We start from the raw sequence: 26,586 nt of genomic DNA, 5'->3' as shown, positions 1-26,586 counted from the left end.
AGCTAACTTCTCTCTTAAAGCTGCCGCCTTTGCCTTTAATGAAGCACGCTCCATTTCTGCCTTTATTCTGACTGAAGATGAAGATGATGATGCACTTCCACATTGTGATCCGGTTCTACTTGAGCGTTTCCTGGTGGTTTTTGATGATGTAGTAGACCTACTATCTGCGGGCGTTACTTGTTTATTGCAATCTTCAGCCTGCTCAGAGCGTTTCATGACCTCTTTCATCCATTCCTCACATTTCCAGAAGAAATCATTCATTGACTTATTTTTAAGATCAAACCAATTCTTTTGATCATCCAAGAATTCTTCATCAGACATAAATTTTCTCAAAGCAGAATTTAAGTCGGAAAATTCTTGTTGCAAATCACCAAAGTCCACGCGCAATTTATTTTTAACGATGTCAGCATTTGCATCATCTTCCATTAATTGCTCAATTTGCTTTACCATGCTCGTAAGCTGTGATAGCTTATACCTGCGTGCATGAATTTGTCTGGACTTGTGTTCTTCCACAGCTTTCTCAGTCAATTTGACTGTCCGTTTTTCACTGTCTTGTTCATCCATGACAAGCGAATGTTTACACACTTTTTAATGCAAATGTCAAATCCGTAGGGTGAACTTAAACACACGCAAACTGCGTTCCACTTCGTCATTCAACCGGAGGCGTCCTATAATAATTTCTCTCTTTCGCGCGCGCGCGAGCCAAGTAGTTTAGTTTCGTTTCGTTTAACGATCCTCAGAAGAGCAAAGAAAGCTACAACTTACAGTTTCCACATGAAAGTTTCCTCCTTCCATTATTTGTCTCGATTAAGGCAGTTCCAAAGTCCGATAATCCTTGAGGAGCTAGTTTTTTGACTAATTGTAGATTCCACTGAATGCAGCCTTAGTTTGACGCTTTATCCACTCCCTTCATTTCCACATCCACTTCAATAAATCCACAGAACAACTCGGGATGAGTATCTTCGTTTACTTGGTAATCAACAAAAAACATCAGCATAGGAAAATTACAAAATAATAAAAACGATTACTTAAAAAGAAAGAAAGATAAAGGTCAAAAAACTGTGAGGCTCCACTCTATGTATGCCCGACTGTTTCCGTCGAATACTTCCTCCTGACTAACGTCATCATGAATTCGCGCGAGAGTATTCCCAGCGCGTATAGGTGAATCCACTAATGTAATATAAAATACACTCTATATTATCCACACACATTTTAGATAATTAAACAATTAACTCTGTAAATATCTGTAAATATTCACTTAAATTTTCTCCACATGAAATAAAACATACAAATTACTGTTTAACACATAATTAAACTATTTATCAAATAACTGAATTTAGGCTCCTACAGTTGTGTACTTTATTTTATAGAGAGATTAACATTTATAGTTAAAAGTTGATGATGCTATCTAACAATGCACATACTTCAGAAGATATAACAAATAAAGAAGGCGTAAATAAGTAGTTACAATAGTTCATGTTTTTCACAGTCAGTAATTCATACTGTAACATTAGTTTGTTCAAAGAGTACAGCCAGGTTCCTAACCAACGACGAAGACTTGGCAGAGCAAGCCATGTTAGACAGTATTCTACGTTAGTACATTCAGAGGTTTTGGGTCCAATCATTAGAAACTCTTTTATTTCAGAATTAAGGAATAGGAAATTACTAGTCATCCAAATTTTTATTTCAGCTATGCATTCCGTCAATATCTTGAATCTGCAAGTTTTGTTGGGGCGTGAAGAGATATAGAGCTGAGTATCATCGGCATAACAGTGAAAACTAATCCCATGCGCCCTAATGATATCTCCCAAGGGTAGCATGTAGTGAATAGAAACGGTCCTAGTACAGAGCCTTGTTGTACTCCATACTGCACATTTCTTCATTTACTGCTACAAACTCAAGTCTCTTTAAAAGAATGTTGTGGACGGTCAATGGTATCAAATGCAGCACTAAGATGAAGTAACACGAACAGATCAGATGATAAGGATACAACCACGATCGGATAAGAGAAAATCATTTGTATCTCTTATGAGAGCAGTCACTATGGTACAATCTAAATTCTGACTGGAAATCCTTTCAGATACCAAGAAGGCTACATATTATACATGTAACACGACGTGCAAGTGACAATAACAGGAGAAGACATTACACACCGTGTTTGTTGACTGATCCTACTCACCACAGTTGTTTCATATACCCATAAATGGTGCAAGCGCGCACGAGACGGCAAGCACGTGTGGCAGTTTAATAGGCTAGTGAGATAATAGCGTGTTGTGCTAACGTTAACGATTTAGACAAAAGCTAGAGATATCAAATTAATGTGACAATATCTAATATATGTTGATGAGTAAGTTATATTTAGCAATATAAACAACAAGGAATGATACTAAATAGAGATTCCAAGCAGAAAGCGATACGTAGCATACAGACGTAAATCAGCAGCAAGGCAGACAGGAGCAATCCTGTCTGAAATTTTAATACTAATAATGTATTATAAAAAATGTATCCGCATACATTTAATGTGCTATCAGCTAACCAGAACACCCTGGAAACCATAGAGTTTTGAATTTGACTTGGTTGAGTTTTTTACTTGACAACAGATTGATTTCTTAAAATAGTTTTGTACTTGTTATTAGCCGTTAGAAAAAAACTTTAGAAATATAGCTTTACTTCTCTTACTCAATCGTGATTTTATCAAAGTCTGCTTTTGCTGTTTGGACTACTGATGCAAACATGCATCTAGATAACTGCAAAAATGTTCAACAGTCCCAACAACACGGCTATGTAGATAACGTGTTAATGGTTTACAGATTAATCAATATGAACAGACATGACAAGATATTTTTGCTCTTATTTCTCTTTTTCTGCATCGGACAGGTTTCTTATGAAACTCTTTTTTTGTTATCAGTTCTTGAGTTTAGTACATCTGTTAGAGTGACCTGCTTGCTTAGTCACAAGATGCTGAGTGTTTACAACAGCATCATGCACTGATGATTTAATCTGTATATCTAAATTATGTTATATTATAGTGTTATAGTGAGTCTGAGGGGCAGTTTGGAAAATGTGAATGCTGGTTTGGGGAGAATACCAGAGGCGGACAGAGTACATAGCTTTATTACTTGAGTAAAAGTACAGATACCCTTTGCTAAATTTTACTCAAGTACAAGTAAAAGTATTACAGTCAGATGTGTACAAAAGTACTTGTTTTTAAAAGTACTTGAGTATCAAGAGTAAAAGAGTACATTTTCTAAATATTGCATTACAACTGCCACAGTGCTTACAGTACATTTATGAACAGAAACGTCCTACATGGAGTTATGAAAAATGTTGAAGTTATACCTTGGAGAATGTAAAAGGAATTGAAAGTAAAATCAAGTCGTATTCATCTTTTTACCATGTTGCTTTATTTAACATTTAAGAAAATTTCAGAAAATTCAGAAAATTGAAATAGTCTGGCGAGGTGGGGCCACGGGCTGGCACATTCCCGGAATGGACCTGCTGCGTCTTCATCCATTGGTTTCGTCCATGGTTTCATCTCTTATCTAAATCTGACCATGGAGTTGACTTTGGTGGAAAGCTGAAGGTGATTGCTGATAGGTTGTCCCAATCAGTGGCAGCTGCACAATCCAATCACGTTTGAGAGCAGGGCCGGCGCTAGCCATTTGGGTGCCCAAAGCACAAATGCTTGGTGGTGCCCCCTTAACAACCCCCCCCCCACCCCCACCCCCCCCCCCCCCCCCCCACCCACCCAAGGAATAACAACCATTCAGAATTTCTTAGATAGGTTCTCTTTACTTCCAAAATAACTGCTGCAAATACATACATTTACATTAACAATGGCACCAAATATGAAAAGAAATAAATAATAAAAAGGTTAAAATTATAAATACCAAAAACCACCACAATTACTAAAAACACATATTTGGAACTGGCTACAACTGCTGGTTGATGGTTCTTCCTCCTGGCCTTGAGTTGCTCCTTGCATGTATTTTAGCATTGACCCTGCATTCAGAAATACGAGACAAAATATTCAGGGATTCTACTGAATCAATAACCATCATACAAAAATATTGCACACATTAGTCTTTTATATAATATAGGCCTATGTGTCACTGGAACATTTAAAATTCAAAACTCTATTCTACCTTTAAAAGAGGTCTGATGAGGCACAGTATAATAATTCTGTACATAATTTGTAGGGCTGGGAAAAGATGAATCGCGATTAATCGCATCCAAAATAAAAGTTTGTGTCTACATTAATGATATAGGCCTATGTGTGTGTACTCACTGTGTATAATTATTTTGTATATGTATTTAAGAAATATTTGTTATTTATATATAAAATATTTTAATTTATATATATATATATATATATATATATATAATATAAATTATCTATAAATATATACAGTATATACATGCAAATATTTCTTAAATATATATGTGCATATGTGTGTATATTATATATACAAAATAATTATACACAGTACTCATGTAGAAACTTTTATTTTGGATGTGATTACGCTTTTCCCAGCCCTAATAATTTGACAACTCCATATGAAAATATACAAACAGTGAGATTGTGTTTTTTTTTTTCTAATTGCAGTTTCACCAATAGATGTCGCCCTTGGGCCTTTGACCGCATTATCCGATAGAACAACAACGAAAAAACATATCTAAGCGATCTTCCTTTTCTTCTCAAACCAACTAACTGCATCTTAAACAGCCCAAGTAAAAAAAAAAAAAAAATCCCAAGGAGAAACCCCCGGACCCCCGTTAAAATAAAAAATTCTACATGCAGGGCAAAGCCCTGGATCATTTGCACAACTAGCGACGCCCCTCTGGACATGCATACACGAAGCAAGGGTGCCTACAAAACTAACACTTTTATTTAAAACATTGTCTTACCTGCAAACGAGTATCATCCCACTGTCTCTTCTTTTTCCTTTTTTCCGCCCCTGACTCTTTCGAGGCCAATGTCTGATGTCGATCAGGTGTCTGCCAAATTTGACACACTGATTGAGGAACAGACCACTGCGAGGTGGGGAAGGGGGGGCACCAGAGGGAGAGTGGCACAGGAGATTCACCTTTTTCTCCACTAATTTGGTCTAGGCCTATATTACTTTTGTATTGCTGTTGTATATTAACATGCTTTAGACATATTGTATTTGTTATTTATACTAGTAGCCTATTGTGATGATTTTTCACCACCCAGATTTTTTGGTGCCCCCCCAAGCACTTGGTGCCCTACGCGCAGTGCGTGATGTGCGTGTGCGAAGCGCCGGCCCTGTTTGAGAGGGAAACAACAATTTGAGGGTTTCCGAGATTTTTCTTATTTCCATTTTTTTTTTTAGTTTTTTTTTTTTAGAAATAGTTACTTTTTACTCACATTTATGGATAGAAATGTATTGGAGTAAAGAGTACAATATTTCCCTCTCAAATATACAGTACTTGAGTAAAGTCATGAGTACTCCCCAAAAATGATACTTGAGTAAAGTACAGATCCTTCAAAATTGTACTTAAGTACTGTACTCAAGTAAATGTACTCCGATACTGTCCGGCTCTGGAGAATATCAATAAAATCTGTGAAAGACCAGGTGTCAAAATGATGTTCCCCCATCTGTTTGGTGTGTATTAACACATGGCTGCTCTTTTGTTATTCATATGGTAACAGTTCAAACCAAATGGTGGCAAAATGGATCAGATATGTGCTCTTTCCCCGTGGGGAGAATTTTGACGATAAAGAGCTTGAGAGTGTTTTTTTAAACACACAAACACAGCAATCTTTATATAGGCTTAAATCTTTATTCAACGGGAAGCGGAAACTTCCACAGCAAATCCTGACAGGAAGAACACCGGAAGAGCATGGATATCTGTTCCGACAAATAGTACAGCTGGATTGAGTCAAACTTTAGATGGTCTCTTTGAGAAAGAGCAATGGCCCTCATTTATTAAAAGTGCGCACACCAAATTTCCAGCGTACACCTGGCGTACACCCAAAATCACGGTGACTTGGAAATTTATCAATGTGGACGTTGGTGTACGGCACGCTCAAATCCTACACCAGCTCAGGAGGTGGTGTACGCACGTTTGGAGTTAGTGCGGAAATGCGCAGAAAAATTCCTAACACCACAAAACGCACTGGCAAACTAAAATATATATTATGACCCTGTGTAAAAAACAACAACATAGTAATTATAAACTTCAGTATTTATTTTTGTGCAACATGGACTTCAATGTTTAATTTGTGGGACTTTATCAAGGCATTTGATTTGTAAGCATTCCTTCAGTTGCGAGCCTGTGGACTTTACCCTGCCGTTTCAGGGTAAGCTCCGGCAGGTGCGCACAGACTGGGTTCGGTAATGAAAGGCTTTCAATGACCAAAAAATAATTCAGACTGACAAAATAATAAAAAATACATTCCTCTTCTTTTACATATAATTATAATACAAATAATAATAATAACGACATTCTTCTTCTAAATAACAAGCGCCATTAATAATACAAATCATAATAATAAGAAGAAGAATATTGAAAATTGTCATACAAGAATGAATGAATGGTATATCCCACATCACATCATCATCATCACTATGTACACCCCAATACATGTGAAGTGATTCTAAATTGAATGCTAATTCAAAAGACGTGTTGTAAAATAATGCATTGTGATAGGTCATTTCGGCATCACGTCAGAGAAGTTTCTCTTCTTTGCCGTCTTCCGTGTGTCCATGGCGTAAAATGAGGGCGTGGGGGGAGCGGAGACTTGAATATTTAGGGGCGTGTTATTCTAATGACGATCGTTTTCGGCCGCGGGATTTATCAAGGGCAGGCATTGCGTACACCTGGATTTCAAAGGTACGCACAGTTTCATAAATCAGGTGGTGAGAGGAGTGTACGCATAATCTTACGCCAACATATACACCCGTTTCTACGCAAGAATGATAAATGAGGGCCAATGTCTTCCTTAAGTATCTCATATTTTCCTAAATATAGATGATTTACTGCAACATGAATGTTGTTATGCATCTGTCTTGACTCATGGTGCTGAAGTGTTATCACTTCTGTAAGTCTATAGAGCTCAGGTTTCTGTCCACTGTAACATTTAAAGGTCAATTATATATGATCAGTACAGTGCTGTATAGTACAGTATCTTATGCTTTTTGTTTTTTAATTCCTTACAGTATATATATATATATATATATATATATATATATATATATATATATATATGTGCATAAATGTAAAATAAACACAGGGGAAATTATTCCAATTATTCCATATAGGTTTATCTGTCTGCAAGCCAAATCCTCTGATTTGTTGCCTCTAAAATATTTTCTTTTAGATGTTTGATAATGGTAAACATGGGAGATTTTAAAAGACACAGCATAACTCATCTAGGGTCGGTAGAGTCATTATGATCCAAAGATGATTTAATGACCTAAAACCTATACTGTACGTCCCTTGTGGGTAATGTCATCAGCATGAGACATTAGTAATGAATAGTCATTACATCAGTGTGGAGGTTTGTGGAGTCTTTCACTGCCTGAATCAGAAGAGGCTGTTGTGTCAAATCTTTGTTTGTGACTAGAGATTGTGGGTGATGTTGTCATCACCATCATCATAATTACAGATCTGGGATGGTCACATGCATCCTTCATTGTTTTCAGTATGAATTCATTACAAGTAATTAAATCTATTAGACGTTATTCTGATTCATTATTGTCAGTACTATTGTATTGTAAATACAAAGGTCAGGACCTTTATCAGACTTGCTCACATTTAAGTCAACATGTTTTCAAACCAGACCAGATTTTCTCTGTGGTCTCTCACATTTTATGGGGTCAAATAAAGTTGTTTTAGGTGTTGCCTGAAAGTTATATCACCACAGCTTTGTCTCAGCACAATAATCGGAATGCTTGTAAATGCAGAGGTAAAGTTATTTTCCTGTTAGTGAATTAGTCAAAGAGCCACATAAACTGCATGAACTGCAAATAAAAAATCTTGAGCCGAGAGGGAGAATACTGATCTGATGTAAAAGATTATTAGAAAGATTGGATATGCTGATATGTTTGTGCTCTCACAGGGCTTGTGAGGATTAAAGAAGCAAGAGACATTGAAACAAAGCTAAATGAAGTGGAGCGACTGTTGAAAAACACCATTAACATGCCCTGGAAGGTAAGAGATCTAACTGATGACACCAGTATAAGTAAATACAGGCTTGTATATTATTAAAGTGTGTGACTGCAACAAACAAGAAGCATGTATTGTTATTTTACTTTATTACCTGAACATCTTCCTAAATGACTTATTAAGGTCTTATAAGCTCATTCTAAAAGGATGTTTTTCCTCAGTTTTCTAGGTCAGAGGTTGTCTTAACATTCTTTGAACGCTCGCCGCTGGATCAGGTCCTGAGGAATGACAATGTCCACAAAATTCAGCCATGCTTTCAAAGTCCAGTTATTTCAGGTAGGTTTTTAACGTTAAAATGCTTGTTAATATTGATGAATATTACAATATTACATTATAAATGTCAGGGTTGGGGTGGGGCAAGGACACAAATTGATGATGGGCTTTTTATTAGTAAAAAAAATAAACAAAAACAAACAAAAGCTACCCCAACGAGTACCCCAAATGCTCACCTCGTCACCTTATAGATATTGCAACTAACCAACCTACCGGTCAAAACTAAGTTTATGTTTTTGAAAGAAGTCTCCTATGCTCACAATGCTTGCATTTATTTCATCAAAAATACTGAAAAAAATAACATCTCATCTTGCGACTGTAACCGTGGTTTGCTGAATAGGGAATTAGACACGGCGTCGAGACTAGGCATGTGCCGGTTTCAAATTTTCATGCTTAATTGTTAATTTATTGAGATTTTATCACGGTATTATTACGGAATTTTAATTGCTCAAGAGAAACAGGTGGATTGTGGGTATCTAAAAAAAAAAAAACATACATTACAATGTGTAATTGTGATTTTCAAAACATATGGTAACTAAACAGAATTTTATTAAAGGGCACCTATGCCCCTTTTTACAAGATGTAATATTGATCTCGGGTGTCCCCAGAATGTATTTGTGAAGTTTCAGCTCAAAATACCCCATAGTTAATTTATTATAACCATTTGAAAATGTCATTTTGGGACCTGATTAAAAATGAGCTGTTATGGGTGTCTGCCACCTTAATGCAAATGAGCTGCATATCCCCGCCCTGCCTTTGGATGAGGGCGTAACATGAAACCTATGGCAGGCAGTCGGTAAGCAGAAGGGGAGAGTGAGAGACGTGCTGTTTTGAATGTCATTCAGAGTACGTTTGAATCGGAATATATAAATAGTACTAAGAGACTCAGGCAGAATAAACACATGAGAATGGACCAGTACTTCTCTGTATGGTTATTTGATACATTTATGTATAGAGTTGTTGTTATCACGTCTTTTTGCAAGTATGGATGTGCAACACACACACACACACACACACACACAGACACACACAAACACTAATGCTGGCGCATTTTTTTGAAACTACATAGCTACACATTCTGTGATAAAGTTTGCTACGTACAAGCGACATTACATTTATGCGAGGGACCTGTGGCGTCATGTTTACTTGTCATACAGGTGCTTCTGTGGCAAATGTGAGAAGATGGCTAACTTAAAGAACAACAACATATATGCAGTTTTTAATACAATATCTTTAAATATATATTTATAAACGTGTGGTTACACACTATACAAACAATGTTTAAATTATATACACAGACATCCTACGACGACAACAACTTTAGACGCATAATTTGTTGTTGAATTGGCTGACAGACTGAAATGACTATTTGCTCAAAAATCCTAAAATACACTTACTAGAGGTGACGTTGGATCGCAAACAGTAGACGACAATCTACACTTGAGGATTAATTTTTAAGCCACAACAACAGGATTAACCCACGAGTCCACGACAGAACATCCAAGAGACATTACCGGCTGTCGTTGAAACAATGGAGGATGGTGTGTACAGATCACCGAGGGCGGGGTCTATGCCACAACCACACTGTCAATCAAACCCCTTTCTCACTTTCTACGTCACAAAGAGCTGAATCTTAGAACAGCTCGTTCTGAGACAGTGCACATGATTTATTGAGATTGAAAAAAAAACACTGGGTGGATTTTTATCATTCTAGGGTGGTTTTGCTCACACACTGCCAACTCACATTTATGTTCAAACTCCATGTAAAAGTGAATTTTCCATAATAGGTGCCCTTTAAGTTTAGTAACATGTTACAATGTTCACATGGTACAATGACTGGTAGGCTTCTGTTTGTATTATTCATTTAAACTCTTGGATTTGATTTAAATCTTAATTCAATATTGACTCATTTGGATAAATATTGAGTGGCTACAGTAATGTATCTCACATAATGCTGTAAACTACAAAAGTATAAAACAATACAGAGAGAAATTAAATACAATGCAGTTTTGATTTTCATCACACAAGAGTAGATGTTGATTTGTTCTAGGCTTTCACCAAGATAAGCAAAACTAAGACATAGCTTTACAGTAAACTGTAAACTTCCATATGGTGGTGTGACTCCCCTTCTGTCCGGCGTTAACGGCTGCAGTGTACTTGGCGTGTCAGCACCATAGACTGTAAAAAATAGGTCAGCACACACAACGGTTGCAACTACAGTGTGGTCTCCCTAGTGGACCAGCACGACAACCGTCTGGATTGAGCCGAGTAGGGGACTTCTCTAGAGTCTTCAAGTGGGCACCTTCCGTCTTCAGTGTTTCGTCGACTAGTCCACGACACCTCAAGAGGGCTCGTCCCAGAGTCAACCTCTTCCGTCCCCCACTCAACTCAGCCCAGCTTATTGACCTCTATATCCCTCCTGCTGCTGAGACCAACCCGTTTGACTTAGGCTGTCGAGCCCCACTGGTGCGTTAATACAGTTTCAGTGGCAACTAGTAGGGGTGTAACGGTACACAAAAATCACGGTTCGGTACGTACCTCGGTTTTAAAGTCACGGTTCGGTACGTTTTCGATACAGCAAAAACAAAGAAATGCCAGAGAAATTTCCTATTTGTTTAAAGAAAAAATATTTTTAAATAAGTGTGAGTTTTCCTAGATCTTGAAACTTTCAGGTTTATAAATGGGGGTCATCTTTGAAGGATGAACAAATAATGTTTTGGTCATCACATTAAAAATAACATTTAAATATATATTTATTTATATAATATTTGAATTTTGAAGTGATGGAAAAAGATGTGTGAAGTACTTGAAAGCATTTCACCATTCCAGCCAAACTGGTTACAGTTAGTGTTACTATATTAAATCCATGGTGAATGTTGCTGGTCTGTGGACGTAAAGTACTAGTTCATTCACGGCACAATGTTTCTCCTGGTTTCCATGACAGCGCTGTTTGATCTAATAGAGATCTACGGTTAATAACGGAGAAATTTGAATGCATCTCACTAGATCTCGCAGCGATGTTATTACCTCAGTGGCGAATTCAAATGTTTTCTTTACCGGATCTCTTAGCGCGGTGTGGTAACAGTGTTGCTTGATCGAGATCGGCTCGCGCTGCACAGATGTTGCTGGTCCGAACTGATAAACGATCCGTGAAGCACATAACGAGGAGCGCAGTTTCGTTCTGCTTTCATTACGCTTGCCATTTGGATGTTGCGCAACGTTGTGTTGGCCGCGTCAGCACGAATTTTGCCGGCAAGAAAAATGGTCCAAGCAATCGTTCGGTTTGTATGCGTACCGAACCGGAAGCCTCAAACCGAAACGGTTCAATACGAATACATGTACCGTTACACCCCTAGTGGCAACGGTTCCCTATGGCATACCACCTACCACAATATCTGCCCAACCACCCGTCATTCACGCAATATACAAAGGAACGTAATGACTGTAAATACTATGCAACCTATACTACTATGGTGTTAACACCTTTTCTTGGTGGTTGCTCACCTGGGCGGAGGAATATTAAATAACAATTATGTAATGACAAGTAAACATATACTAAATATGTAATATAGTGCACATATTTAGCAAAATACTCCGCGCTATTTTTTCTAGTCAACTAATGTGCTGGTCATTAAATGGCTTTTCTGAGGTAAATGTAACGTTCTGTGACATAACTGTTCTCCTGCAGTTTTATTGACCTCTTTCCATGTTTGAAAAAACACTGATTGATCGATATTATGTATGAAGCATATACCTTTCGGTAAGTTGTACTGTATCTTTAAATATAAAGTAACAGATGATTTACTTGAACTGAGGCGCAGCGATCTCACGATGGACAGAACCTAAGAGCTGATTTATTTATTTTTTTCATATCGAAAGTAACCTGCTCTGTCTAGTCTGTCGGTGTCACTGTCCTCTTGTCTCCGTGTTTATTCTCTGCATGAGAGCATGTGAAAAGTGTCAATTGCATAAAGTGCCTTTCAGACGGGAAGTGGAATGGGTTCAATTTTGCCCTTCGGATACAATGCGATTTGCTATTTTGCAAATAAAAAGTTTAGCTATTTTGAACTTTGACGTGCTTTGGTTGACACAGCAACGAAATGTCCTCGCGCGTGATTCCGCATCCTGTCTGAAAGGCGCTTGAGTCTCAAGCTGATTGCGTGAGTGTTGGCAGCCCTGCAGGGAATAATTCGTCGGCAGCGTTCCTCCTTCCGAAATACTTCTACTCCATGTGTGGATTGTTTATATTAGACTAGAGTGGGCAACATTCTAATCTGAAACATGAAGCCTACACGGAAGTGCGAAAAACTGCAATACATCGAAAATCCACTAGAGGCCGGTCCCAAAAGGGAGCAAATGTCCATATACCCCAAGTTAAAATGTCCGTTTTCACAGCATAAATTAACGTTTTTACAGTTTGGTCCCATGGACTTTTATTGTAATCTTCAATATGTTCCACGTGCCTGACAACTGTGAGGGCGGTGAATTTTTTTCTAACTTGTTAGTTTAGATCATATTTAGATATAAAATGTATGACAAATAAGGGCGGTTAAAGGGTTAGTTCACCCAAAAATTAAAATTAAGTCATTAAATACTCACCCCCATGCTGTACCAACCCCGTAAGACCTTCGTTCATCTTCGGAACACAAATAAAGATATTTTTGATTGAATCTGAGGGCTGGATCACTCTTCCATAGACTGCATAAGGGACTGGCTCTTGACGGCCCATAAAGTCATTAAAGAAAAGGTTTAAATATTCCATGTGCCTACAGCGGCTCAATTATAAGTTTATCAAGCGACGAGAATACTTTTTGTGCGAAAAAAACATAAATAACGACTTTATTCCACTATTCCATTACTTCCTTATGGGCGCATGCGCGAGAACTGAGACGAGGACGTTCTCATTCGTCTACTTCTTGTTACCGGCTGCTCACCGCTTAGGAGTTTTACCGCCCCCTACCGTATAAGATGATGTGCTGATATAGCTGGAAGCGCAAAACTTTCTGTTTACAAGCAGAGGAAGATGCGTGCTGTACATACGCTTTTCAATTTGCGTATTTTCCACACTATAAGGTGCACTTAAAAGCCTTTAATCTTCTCAAAAACGACAGTGTACCTTATAATCCGGAGCGCCTTATATATGGATCATCATTTTATACGGTAGGTGGCGGAAAAACTCCTAAGCGGTGAGCAGCCGGTAACAAGAAGTAGATGAATGAGAACGTCCTCGTCTCAGTTCTCGCGCATGCGCCCATAAGGAAGTAATGGAATAGTGGAATAAAGTCGTTATTTATGTTTTTTTCGCACAAAAAGTAGTCTCGTCGTTTCATAAACTTATAATTGAGCCGCTGTAGGCACATGGAATATTTAAACCTTTTCTTTAATGACTTTATGGGCCGTCAAGAGCCAGTCCCATAGGAAGCCTATGGAAGAGTGATCCAGCTCTCAGATTCAATCAAAAATATCTTTATTTGTGTCCCGAAGATGAACGAAGGTCTTACGGGGTTGGAACAGCATGGGCGTGAGTAATTAATGTCATTTTTGGGTGAACTAACCCTTTAACTTTGATTGACAGCTGATAACGGGCTGCGCCGAGTGTAATTTGACGTCTCGGCCATGATCTGACACAACACATCATACCACCTCTGTATCCTTTCGGAACATTTGCATTTTGTATTTCCCAATATTTTCCAGTATGGCGCTGCCCATACCCCCCATAAACAGCCTCAAACCTGTTCTTCAGAAATTCTATGGGTGACGTCACAGACGCTTTGTACATAATTTTTACAGTCTAGGACTGACATGTGGGAATTGTTTACATCAGAGGACGCATGTGTTTTGCACAGCATATACCCAGTGTTTAAGCAGTTGATGAAAAATAAGCTAATGCGCTTTCTAAAAGTCTAAATTCGAATCTATTATTTTTCACTGTATTTTGAAGTGCCCGTGATAACAATATCATGCATTTTCATTACCGTGATTTATCACATTACCGAATACACGTCTAGTCGAGACACTGTGGGAATGCCCCTGCGTGATTGCATCATTAAGCATATGTGAAATCAGCCCATTGGTGTGACGGATCTTCAGAGGCGGGAGACTTCACGATCAGGAAACTAAAAACATAACCGGAACAAACAGAGCTAGCTTCTGATAGGCTGAAGCAAGTCGACCACATGCATGCAGGGAGTATAGCAGGGCGATGCAGCATCTCATTCCCTCTTCAGGGAACCAGTGTTACAATTGTAACCTGAGACTTTTCCTTTTAAGGGAACTCAAGCTAAGTCGTACTAGCGTGTGAAATCGTTGTCAACACTAAGACAAAAGCACCCTATACCCAGAAATGGATCCTGCCGCATCACAAGTCCTGTTGCAAACCAATTCCGTCATTAGCGTTATGCAATGACAAGGAGCCCTAAACTTTTTTCCCACATAACCAAGGCACGTAGGCATCGCCGCGTGACCTTAATCACGCAAAGCGGGTTTCTCCTCAGGGTTGAGACACCACTCAGGGTTGCGACACCACTGACACCAAAAGGTATCACATTGGATGCAGCTGCCATGTGACCCAACAATTATGGCTGAGAGATTCTAACCAATACTAGCAGGAGACAGACATGCCTACATCATCGTCGACTCCCAAACAACGCCTATAAATGTGGTTCTTTAAGCTGGAAGAAGCCAACTCTTCATGCCGTTAAACCCAAACCCCAACTTCCTCATATGGACAAGAACGACATTTCGATGCTGAACAATCGTCAATGTCATTGATGTAATTCAACAAGCAAATGCCCTGGAGTACCCGTGGAGCCACAGTTGCATCCACACATTTCGTGAAAGTGCGGGGTGATAAAGCTAGACCAAAAAGAAGAACCTGATATTAGTACAGTTTGCCCCCAAAAGTAGCCTGGCTAACGCCAGAACCAATTCTCGTTGAGACTTTGTTCCGGGAACCACGTGCACCATTTCTCGTATTTGAGGCATGGTATACGAATGCCCGGCGCCGTTTATTGGGTGCTAAGAATGTCTATCAAATGCGCCTATATGTATCAGTAAGTATTAAGTACAGTTTAACATAGATGTTGAAGTTGTTATTTGCATTGTAAATTGATTCCGCTTGTACTTCACAACTTATAAAAAAATAAAAATTTAATTTAATGACTAAAGTGTCAACAACTTTAATCGGGTACGTGTGCACAGCTGAAAGTTATGCTACTAAAGCGTAGCTGTATATTGATATTGAAAAACAACACAACTTAGTGGCACTGTGACAACCACAGTTGGTAGTCTACAGGCATAATGACAATATGATATTAATAAATACCTCTTACCATTTATAAGTTAAATGGACTTCGTCAACGACGATGCCTAGCAGGTTGGTACTATACAACTCCGTGGCTAATATGTTTTTGCGCTCATCCAGGCCTTGGGACTGCCGAACAGAAGTTGGTATCGACAATTCTTTATCGCATTTTCTTTCTCGGGACACAACTGAGCGGCAGATATTCCAAGGTTGACCGCCTCCTGTACCCGGTCTTCCATTAGGGCGATTAATGGCGAGACAACAATAACGACTTGGGTCTCGCGAAGTTTAACGCCAAAAGTGGCTCTTTTTTCTAAATAAACTTGCATTCTAAACTACTTAAAACAATATCTAAGGCTACATCAAAAGGTAGCTTCGCGTCTGCTGCCATGTTGAATCCATAGATATAAACAAACTGCTTCGGTGTGTGGCATAGATGTCGTCTTGCTGCTCCCTCCCCGTTCTGTGATTGGTTCCCTAAATGAGGCGAATACCTGGCCCATGGTATCTAGACTGCCTTTCAGCGTGAATAAAATCACGCTGGGGGAAGGCAGTGTTTGGGAAACCCAGACTACCCCGAAAGCGAATCTCAGGAACTTTCTGTGTTGTGGAAGGATGGAGACATGGAATTATGCATCCTTGAGATCTATCACAACAAACATCTTGAATTTGAGCTTATTTAAAGATCGATTTAGATGGCGCAGATCTAAGTTTGGACCTAACCCCCCATCCTTTTTTGGAACTACAAAAAAGTACGGGCGGTAAAACCCGGAATCCCTGCTGGCTGGAGGAACATGTTCAATGGCCCCCTTGTCCAAAAGAGCCATTACCTCTTGCTCCATAACAAGAGCCTGCTTGGGGACTACCACAGTGGATAGAACCTCATTGAACCTGGACGGGCAAGACCCGAACTGAATTCTGTAACCTTTTTCTGTAACCTGTAACCCATTGAGATTTTTTCTGCAGTAGTTTCCACGCTGCCAGAAAATGTACTAAGGGTACCAGTCTCTCGAGACTGGCCTCTGCTGTTACTTGAACATTTAATTGGTGCTCTGAGGTGGCAAACCAGCAGGGAATGGCCAAACTTACTGCCCCGAGACCCTCCTCAGAGGAGGCAAGCGTCCTAGCGCAGCTAGGTTTCCGGGCGGTCACTGGGATACGTGCTGGCCGGAGGGGGTTGGCAGAACGGCCCCCTGAGGGCACCGAGGGGAAATGGGCAACGCATAATGAGGTGTTCACCACTTCCCACTGGAGGTGACTGCCATTTGAAGCCTGACACTGGTGGTGTCAGGACTTCTTCGCCGAAGCCTTCTTAGAGATAATAACGGTCCTCAGATCCACGTTTTCCTTTGAAGGCTTCTGCTGCTCTATTTTTGCTGTGCTCTATTAAAAGGATCTTGTAGATGGCCGAAGCTTTTTCCGCCCAGCAGCCTCAGATACCAGAAGACAGTGAGAGAGAAACTTGGAATGCTGCCACCTGTTTCTTTGACTCCTGTAACCTCTCAATGACTAAGGTGACAGAGTCGCTGAAGAGGCCAGGAGGAGAGAAGACAGCTATCCTTTATTCCTGACAGATTTAACCACAGGTACCTCTTCGTGGCCACCAGGGCTGCCATAGAGCGGCTGACTGACTTGTCTGTCTCCTTGGTGGCCCGTGGAGTTAAATCTGTTGCTTGACGCAGTTCTCTGATCACGTCAACACTTACTTCCTCGCCTTCATCAATGTCTCTGAGCAGGTCGTCCTGGTATGCCTCTGACAACTGACATTGTATATAGACATGCCGTGGCCTGATCTGCGGCTGAATACGCCTTAGCCACCAGCGCTGAAGTGTCTCTTAATGGCTTAGTGGGTAGTGCCAGGGATTTCAGGGACTATGTTGGCTCAGGGGAGAGATAGCTCGCAAGCGTCTCTTTAGCCCTGGGCATTACCCCATAACCATAGTGTTTCAGCCCCATGATGTTAGAATAATTGGAGGTCTGAGGGCTGGAAACACAAGACGATACAGGTTTCTACAAACCTGTGGAGGTCGGAAAGAAATTACAATCCCAGACAAGGAGGTTGTGACCTAGATGGTAGAAATCTTCAATCTAACTTGCTTTTATGATGAACCTCCTGTTTTTTCTTCTGGGCAGTCAATAATAAGTTTGGCCACAGCATGGGTCAAGACCTCTATGAGCTCCTCATATGCAGGAGTATGAGGTGGTAAGTCCTTAGTATCTCCTGTTTCGATACTAACAACATCCAACTCCTCAGAGCTGGATAATTGCAGTACTGGCGCCTCACCCAGGGCGGAAGAAACCACAAAGTGTGCTTTCAGACCCTGAGATAAAGCACTGTACCTGGCAGGTAAGGGCAGAGAAAGGGCTGGGCCTTTCTCTAACCCCTCTACAAGGTCCATTTGTGAACCCCATGACCTGTTTCCAACATTGATAATAAATCAGCATATTCAGCTTTGCACCACAGAAATAAATAAAATTATTATATTAAAATAAAAATAAAAAAACATTATTTTAAATTGCAATAATATTTCACAATATTACTATTTTTTTTCTGAATTTCGATCAAGTAAATGCAGGCTTGATGAGCATAAGAGATTTCTTTCAAAAACATTAATACATAATAATGTTTCCAAATTTTTTGACCGGTACTATATATAGCCTATATACAGTATATATATAATGATTAATAAATCTGTATATATACGGGTTCACATACTGTAAGAGCCTTGCTTATTATTATGTTATCTTTATAAATAACAAAAAACTAAATTAGACACTTTTTTGGGAGATCATTTTATTTCTGACCATTCATTGACTCTACAGAGATCATGAGGTCTAATGGGTTTTGCCTGGCGAACACTGAGACCATTGTTTTTGATGAGAGTGTTCCACTGGACAAAGAGAGACCCTCCTCCACTGACTCAGCCCAGCATTCGTAAGTGCCTGCTCTGCCATCTCAGTCCAATTCTCTACATAAATATAACGGAAATGTATAGTGATAAACTTTGATGTATTAGACACTTGATTACATTCACACAACAGATTTTTACATCAGCCAATGACAGAATGTAATGTTTGATGTAATGTTTTCCTTGAGTGCATAGTGGTGTCACACACAGGAAGTGGTACTTCCTTCCCTGGGTGTGTGTAGGAAGCTCTGTGTTATGCAGGTAAAGAGGACCCAACAGCGAGGTAACAGAAACAGAGTCTTTAATGAAACGTGAACCCAGGATAGACACAGTGAGGCAGACTGATCTTCTTATTAATTAACAATGAGGAAATAAACTGCCCGCAGAGCGGGCGCCGCAACGAAACTCAGGTCACTGATGAACTTCAAAAAGTCTTTAGGCAGTCGAGAGGAATCTCTGGGTTACGGCAACAGACTGCAGGTCTCACCAGGAAGACGTGGAGAGAGTGGGTACCAGTTCAGATGTAGCCTCAGGAGAACTGGACAGGGTAGATATCAGAGGATTAACAGGTAGCACTAACCAGACGGACACCAACAGGACAGGACAGGACGACGGTGAAACAATCGAGACAGAGGTTAGCTTCCAACATTAGATGCTCAAAAGAGAATCTGACAAAGAACGTAGCAGTAGCAGGGAGAGAAATAGAGCGCTAATCAGGGGAGAAAGGGAACAGGTGGAAAGAGGGAGAACGAGGTAGTCAGAGGAGATGAGGAACAGCTGGAAGAGCGAAGAAAGAGAAAGTAACCTAATATGACCAGCAGAGGGAGACAGAGTAAAGAGAGAGAACCAGACACAACACGACAGGACATGACAGTACCCCCCCCTCAACGAGCGCCTCTTGGCGCTTCTGAGGAGGAGACCCGGCGGCTACGGAGGAAATCATCGATCAGTGAACGGTCCAGCAAGTCCCGGGAGGGAACCCAACTCCTCTCCTCCGGTCCGTACCCCTCCCAATCTACCAGAAACTGATGCCCACGACCCCGCGGACGCATGTCCAGAATCTTGCGGACCCTGTAGATGGGAGCGCCTTCGACCCGAATGGGGGGGGAGGGGGAACGAATGGGGGCGCGGATGACGGGTTTAACACAAGAGACATGGAAGACCGGGTGGACCCGACGAAGGTAACGAGGGAGAACAAGTCGTACCGCGACAGGACTAACGATCTGAGCAATACGGAACGGACCAATGAACCGCGGAGTCAGTTTACGAGAAGTTGTCTTAAGGGGAAGGTTAAGAGTGGACAGCCAGACCCTTTGACCGCGACAATATCTGGGGCTCTTGGTTCTACGTTTATTAGCGGCTCTCACAGTCTGAGCCCTATAACGGCAAAGAGCAGACCTAACTCTCCTCCAAGTGCGCTCACAACGCTGGACAAAAGCCTGAGCAGAGGGAACATTGGAATCGGCGAGCTGAGACGAGAACAGAGGAGGTTGGTACCCGAGGCTACTCTGAAAAGGAGATAAACCGGTAGCTGACGAGGGAAGCGAATTGTGAGCGTATTCTGCCCAGGGGAGCTGCTCTGACCAAGACGCAGGGTTACGAAAAGAAAGGCTTCGCAGGATGCGACCAACAGTCTGATTGGCCCGTTCGGCTTGACCGTTAGATTGGGGGTGGAAGCCGGACGAGAGACTGACGGAAGCCCCAATCAAACGACAAAACTCCCTCCAGAATTGAGACGTGAACTGCGGACCCCTGTCCGAGACGATGTCTGTAGGGAGACCGTGGATCCTAAACACATTCTCGACGATTATTTGTGCCGTCTCCTTAGCGGAAGGAAGCTTAGCGAGAGGAATAAAATGAGCCGCCTTAGAGAAGCGATCGATAACTGTCAGAATAACGGTTTTACCCGCCGATGCTGGCAGACCAGTGACAAAATCTAAGGCGATGTGCGACCACGGTCGAGAAGGAATAGGAAGCGGTCTGAGAAGACCGGCAGGCGGGGAATTCCCGGACTTAGTCTGTGCGCAAACAGAACAAGCAGCCACGAAACGGCGTGTGTCACGTTCCCGAGTGGGCCACCAAAAGCGCTGACGGATGGAAGCCAGCGTACCCCGAACGCCGGGGTGACCCGCTAATTTGGCAGAGTGAGCCCACTGAAGAACGGCCAGACGAGTGGGAACGGGAACGAAAAGAAGACCCCTCGGACAGGCGCGCGGAGTGGGAGTGTGAGAGAGTGCTCGCTTTACCTGCCTCTCAATTCCCCAGACAGTCGCCCCGACGACACGCCCCTTAGGAAGAATCCCTTCAGGGTCAATGGGAACCTCTGGTGAATCAAAGAGACGAGACAAAGCGTCCGGCTTAGTATTCTTCGAACCCGGACGATAGGAAATTACAAACTCGAAACGAGCGAAAAACAAAGCCCAACGAGCCTGGCGTGCATTAAGTCGTTTAGCCGAACGAATGTACTCAAGATTCCTATGGTCAGTCCAAACGACAAAAGGAATGGTCGCCCCCTCCAGCCACTGTCGCCACTCGCCTAGGGCTAAGCGAATGGCGAGTAGCTCGCGGTTACCTACATCATAGTTACGCTCCGACGGCGACAAACGATGAGAAAAAAAGGCGCACGGATGGACCTTGTTGTCAGCGAGTGAGCGCTGGGAAAGAATGGCACCCACGCCCACCTCAGACGCGTCCACCTCGACTATGAACTGTTTAGAGATGTCAGGTGTAATAAGAATCGGAGCGGACGTAAAACGACTCTTGAGAAGATCAAAAGCCCCCTGGGCGGAATCGGACCACCTAAAACACGTCTTGACCGAAGTAAGGGCTGTGAGGGGAGCAGCCACTTGACTGAAACTACGGATAAACCGGCGATAGAAATTTGCGAAGCCGAGAAAGCGCTGTAGTTCGACGCGTGACTTAGGAACAGGCCAATCGACAACAGCTTGGACCTTGGCGGGATCCATCTCAATGCCCTCAGCGGAGATAACGGACCCGAGAAAGGTGACGGAGGGAGCATGAAAAGTACACTTCTCAGCCTTCACGTAAAGGCAATTCTCTAAGAGGCGCTGAAGAACGCGGCGAACGTGCTGAACATGAATCTGAAGTGACGGCGAAAAAATCAGGATATCGTCAAGATAAACGAAGACAAAGACATTCAGCATGTCCCTCAGGACATCATTAATCAATGCCTGAAAGACAGCTGGAGCGTTTACGAGACCGAAAGGAAGGACCCGGTATTCGAAGTGCCCTAACGGAGTGTTAAACGCCGTCTTCCACTCGTCCCCCTCCCTAATACGCACGAGATGGTAAGCGTTGCGAAGGTCTAACTTAGTAAAAACCCTGGCTCCCTGCAGGATCTCGAAGGCTGAGGACATCAAAGGGAGTGGATAACGATTCTTAATAGTAATGTCATTCAGCCCTCGATAATCAATGCAGGGGCGTAGGGACCCGTCCTTCTTTTGGACAAAAAAAAACCCAGCTCCAGCGGGAGAGGAAGAGGGAACAATAGTACCGGCATCGAGCGCTACAGATAAATAATCCTCGAGAGCCTTGCGCTCAGGTACCGAGAGCGAGTAGAGCCTTCCCCGGGGAGGGGTGGTCCCCGGACGAAGATCAATACAACAATCATACGAACGGTGAGGAGGGAGAGAAGTAGCCCGGGACCGACTGAACACAGCGTGCAGATCGTGATACTCCTCCGGCACCCCCGTCAAATCACCAGGCTCCTCCTGAGAAGAAGAGACAGAGGAAACAGGGGGAATAGCAGACATTAAACACTTCACATGACAAGAAACATTCCAAGAAAGGATAGTATTCGTGGACCAATTAATAGATGGGTTATGACGAACTAGCCAGGGATGGCCCAATACAATGGGAGAAAAAGGTGACTGAAAAATTAAAAAAGAAATGGTCTCGCTATGATTACCAGAGACAGTGAGGGTTAAAGGTAGCGTCTCACGCTGAATCCCGGGGAGAGAACTACCGTCCAAAGCGAACAAGGCCGTGGAATCCTCTAATTCCTTAAGCGGAATGTCATGCGCCCGAGCCCAGCTCTCGTCCATAAAACAGCCCTCCGCCCCAGAGTCTAATAAGGCACTGCAGGTGGCCGATGAACCGGACCAGCGGAGATGAACCGAAAAGGTAGTGCATGACCTTGAAGGAGAGACCAGAGTAGTTGCGCTCACCAGTAGCCCTCCTCTTACTGATGAGCTCTGGCTTTTACTGGGCATGACGAAACAACATGAGCCGCTGCCCCGCAGTAAAGACAGAGGCGGTTGACGATTCTTCGCTCCCTCTCCTTAGCCGAGATACGAATGCCTCCCAGCTGCATGGGCTCAGAGCTCGAGCTGGCGGAGGGCGATGGTAACGGTGTAGAAGGAGGAGCGTGGAAAGCGGCGAACTCCCTTCCTCGGACTCGGCGACGAAGGTCGAACCGTCGCTCGATACGGATGGCGAGCTCAATCAGGGAATCCACCCTGGAGGGAATCTCCCGAGAAAGAATCTCATCCTTCACATCCGCGCGAAGACCCTCCAGAAACCGGGCGAGTAACGCTGGCTCGTTCCAGTCACAGGAGGCAGCAAGAGTACGGAACTCAATGGAGTAGTCGGTTATGGAGCGATTACCTTGACTTAGGGAAGACAAGACCCGGGAAGCCTCCTCCCCAAAAACAGAACGGTCAAAGACCCGAATCATCTCGTCCTTAAAGTCCTGATACTGGTTAGTGCACTCAGCCTCCGCCTCCCAGACTGCCGTCCCCCACTCGCGAGCCCGTCCCGTAAGGAGCGATATCACGTAGGCAATACGGGCTCTGTTTCTGGAGTAGGTGTTGGGCTGGAGAGAAAACACTACATCACACTGAGTGAGAAATGGACGGCATTCAGTGGGCTCACCAGCATAAAACGGTGGGTTATTGACTCTGGGTTCAGAAACTTCAGACGCCCCGGAGAAAGTCGGTGGATCAAGGCGAAGCTGATGAACCTGCCTGGAAAGATCAGAGACTTGGGCGGCCAGGGTCTCAACGGCATGTCGGGCGGCGGACAGTTCCTCCTCGTGTCTGCCTAACATCGCTCCCTGGATCTCGACGGCAGACTGGAGGTGATCCGGACTCGCTGGGTCCATAGTGGTCAGATTCTTCTGTTATGCAGGTAAAGAGGACCCAACAGCGAGGTAACAGAAACAGAGTCTTTAATGAAACGTGAACCCAGGATAGACACAGTGAGGCAGACTGATCTTCTTATTAATTAACAATGAGGAAATAAACTGCCCGCAGAGCGGGCGCCGCAACGAAACTCAGGTCACTGATGAACTTCAAAAAGTCTTTAGGCAGTCGAGAGGAATCTCTGGGTTACGGCAACAGACTGCAGGTCTCACCAGGAAGACGTGGAGAGAGTGGGTACCAGTTCAGATGTAGCCTCAGGAGAACTGGACAGGGTAGATATCAGAGGATTAACAGGTAGCACTAACCAGACGGACACCAACAGGACAGGACAGGACGACGGTGAAACAATCGAGACAGAGGTTAGCTTCCAACATTAGATGCTCAAAAGAGAATCTGACAAAGAACGTAGCAGTAGCAGGGAGAGAAATAGAGCGCTAATCAGGGGAGAAAGGGAACAGGTGGAAAGAGGGAGAACGAGGTAGTCAGAGGAGATGAGGAACAGCTGGAAGAGCGAAGAAAGAGAAAGTAACCTAATATGACCAGCAGAGGGAGACAGAGTAAAGAGAGAGAACCAGACACAACACGACAGGACATGACACTCTGGAATGAAACTCAAGACCCTCCCAATTTGATGTCTGATGACATTATTCCCACAATTATACATGATATACACACAGTTCCTCATTACATCCTGAACACTGCTGATTAAAGGCAATTTCTGTCTTATTTCTGTCTAATTTCATTCTTATTTCTGTCTTTTCAGTTTATTTACTCACCCTCAAGTTGTTGCAAACCTGTTTGAATTTCTCTGTTTGGTGACCAACATATGATCATTCTCTTCAATTATCTTCCTTTGTTTTTTGTAACTTGAGGGTTGACTAAATGATGGCAAAATGTTCATTTTTGGGTGAACTATCCCTTTAATTCAACAGGTGAAGTCTTGTTAGAGTAAAAACAGCCTTTATTATAGAGTTATGGCTATGATGTCTTAAAAATCTAGGCAGGCAGCTGGCTGGGTTTTAGTCATATTGTTTTCTTAAGATGTTGTTTTCATAAATAATTATTGTTTTCAAATCTCTGAAAATGCAGGTATGATGAGGATGGGAGAGAATCTCTGGATCCTGTGGATCAAGACCTGAGTGACGATGATCCTGAAGCTTATGTCACTAACCTGTCCTACTACCACCTGGTTCCTTTCGAAACGGACATCTTGGAGTGATGCAGACTGTTCCGCATGGGTGGACATTTACCGAGGGGCACTGAAACCCCACCTCTACGATGCAGATAGCTTGCATGTAATTTTTTCCAAGCGATGGGATGTGCTGCAATTTAGAGGCTAATTCTGATTGTGTTTATGCTGTAGTCTGAATGAAGAGATCACCACTAGACGCAGAATCTGTCCATCAGATTTGGTGGCCTGAGCCCAAAATGATATTCTATTCACCAACGTGCCTCATTATCCAACCTAGAGTCATGTTTTAGACAAGAAAATATAATAGGAACTGACAAAAAAAGTTGCTATTTCTGGTGCACAGATTGATGGTGGCCTGAAAGATTTTATTTTTTTATTTTTATTTAAAGTCCACAGTGTACCAGTGATTCATCTTTTTCACCCAGAACCTGCCGGGAAAATTATTTTTCTTATTCAGAAATAGTCTGTCCGACTTCTATGAGAATCAATCCCTTGGCTTTAGTGTATGATTCTGAAGAAGAAGATTTGCATAAGGATTTGTCAAAATGGAAGGTTGGGATAGTAAAAGAACTTGGACATAAAATGCTGACCAAATCCTGAAAAAAGGACATGCAAAATGAAAACCCATTTCAACAAACCTTTGATTTTGTTCAAAAATCACTGCTTTATTAATCGTAACAGCCATTTTTGCCTTAGTACTAAATGCATTTTTGCCTCAGTACTTTGGGGTTAGTTAAATTAAATTTGCCAATGTATAAAGACATTTCTGAAGTGAATTTTATTAGCTTATGACCTCTCTTCGACTCACTGAATATGGACAGTAACTGAAATTTCTTCCTTCCTCTTCAACACAAAAGACTTGCATACATACTTGGCTCACGGCTCCTACTTACACAAATATAGACGCGCACATGAATGCACAAACACACGCCTACTTTGTAATATGTTCATGTTTTCCTGCTACCCATGAGACAGTTGAGATTATATGTATATATTTTTGCAAATTGCAAGTAATGTTGCTTGGTTTAATTGTTTTATTCTTCAGGATGCATATAATACATATTATCACAGCTTCCGACAGTCATGGCCATCATGCCATAAAATTGTGACTTCCTTTTTCAAATCTAAACCTGGATGCATGTGAGCAAAATGCCAGAGATATCACTGAAGTCATGTTGCACAAAAAACAAACACAATAGCACAAGAATAGACTGTGTTTGCATAAAGTAAAGTAGGCCTACTGTACATGGACATGACCAAATGTCCATTACATATCCAATACAAATGATTTTACAGAGGTTATTATTATTTCCTTTTTGTTCATTCGAATTTTAATGATTATTTTATTTTTGTAAGCATTGAAAATAACTATTTCACTGTTTCACTTTGTACATACTTTTATATGCTAGCATTTTTGACGGGTCAAGGAATAATGTGCACCATATCATCATGTATTGCTATTGATATTGCATACAGATTTGAAATGATATACAAAAATTGTGAATAATTTATTAACATGTTACTAAAGCTTTTGAGTAAATAATGATGAGTTTG

At 41.8% G+C, this 26,586-nt stretch overlaps 1 protein-coding gene across 1 annotated transcript in view; it reads left to right on the top strand.

The window, feature by feature from the left end:
- The window catches only part of pxdc1b (PX domain containing 1b), a 43,500-nt gene extending 16,914 nt beyond the window's left edge, over positions 1-26,586 (top strand). The window contains exons 2-5 of the mRNA XM_039666428.2: positions 8,087-8,178; positions 8,355-8,469; positions 18,593-18,704; positions 24,930-26,586. Of these exons, the coding sequence (XP_039522362.1) occupies positions 8,087-8,178; positions 8,355-8,469; positions 18,593-18,704; positions 24,930-25,059 (449 nt within the window). The 3' untranslated portion in view covers positions 25,060-26,586. The remainder of the gene's footprint in view (positions 1-8,086; positions 8,179-8,354; positions 8,470-18,592; positions 18,705-24,929) is intronic.

The sequence above is a fragment of the Pimephales promelas genome, chromosome 22 (genome assembly GCF_988280905.1).
Source record: "Pimephales promelas chromosome 22, fPimPro1.hap1.1, whole genome shotgun sequence".
Classification (NCBI taxonomy): Eukaryota; Metazoa; Chordata; class Actinopteri; order Cypriniformes; family Leuciscidae; genus Pimephales; species Pimephales promelas.
Note: the sequence above shows the minus strand (reverse complement) of the source record. Positions and strands in the feature narration are given on the sequence as shown.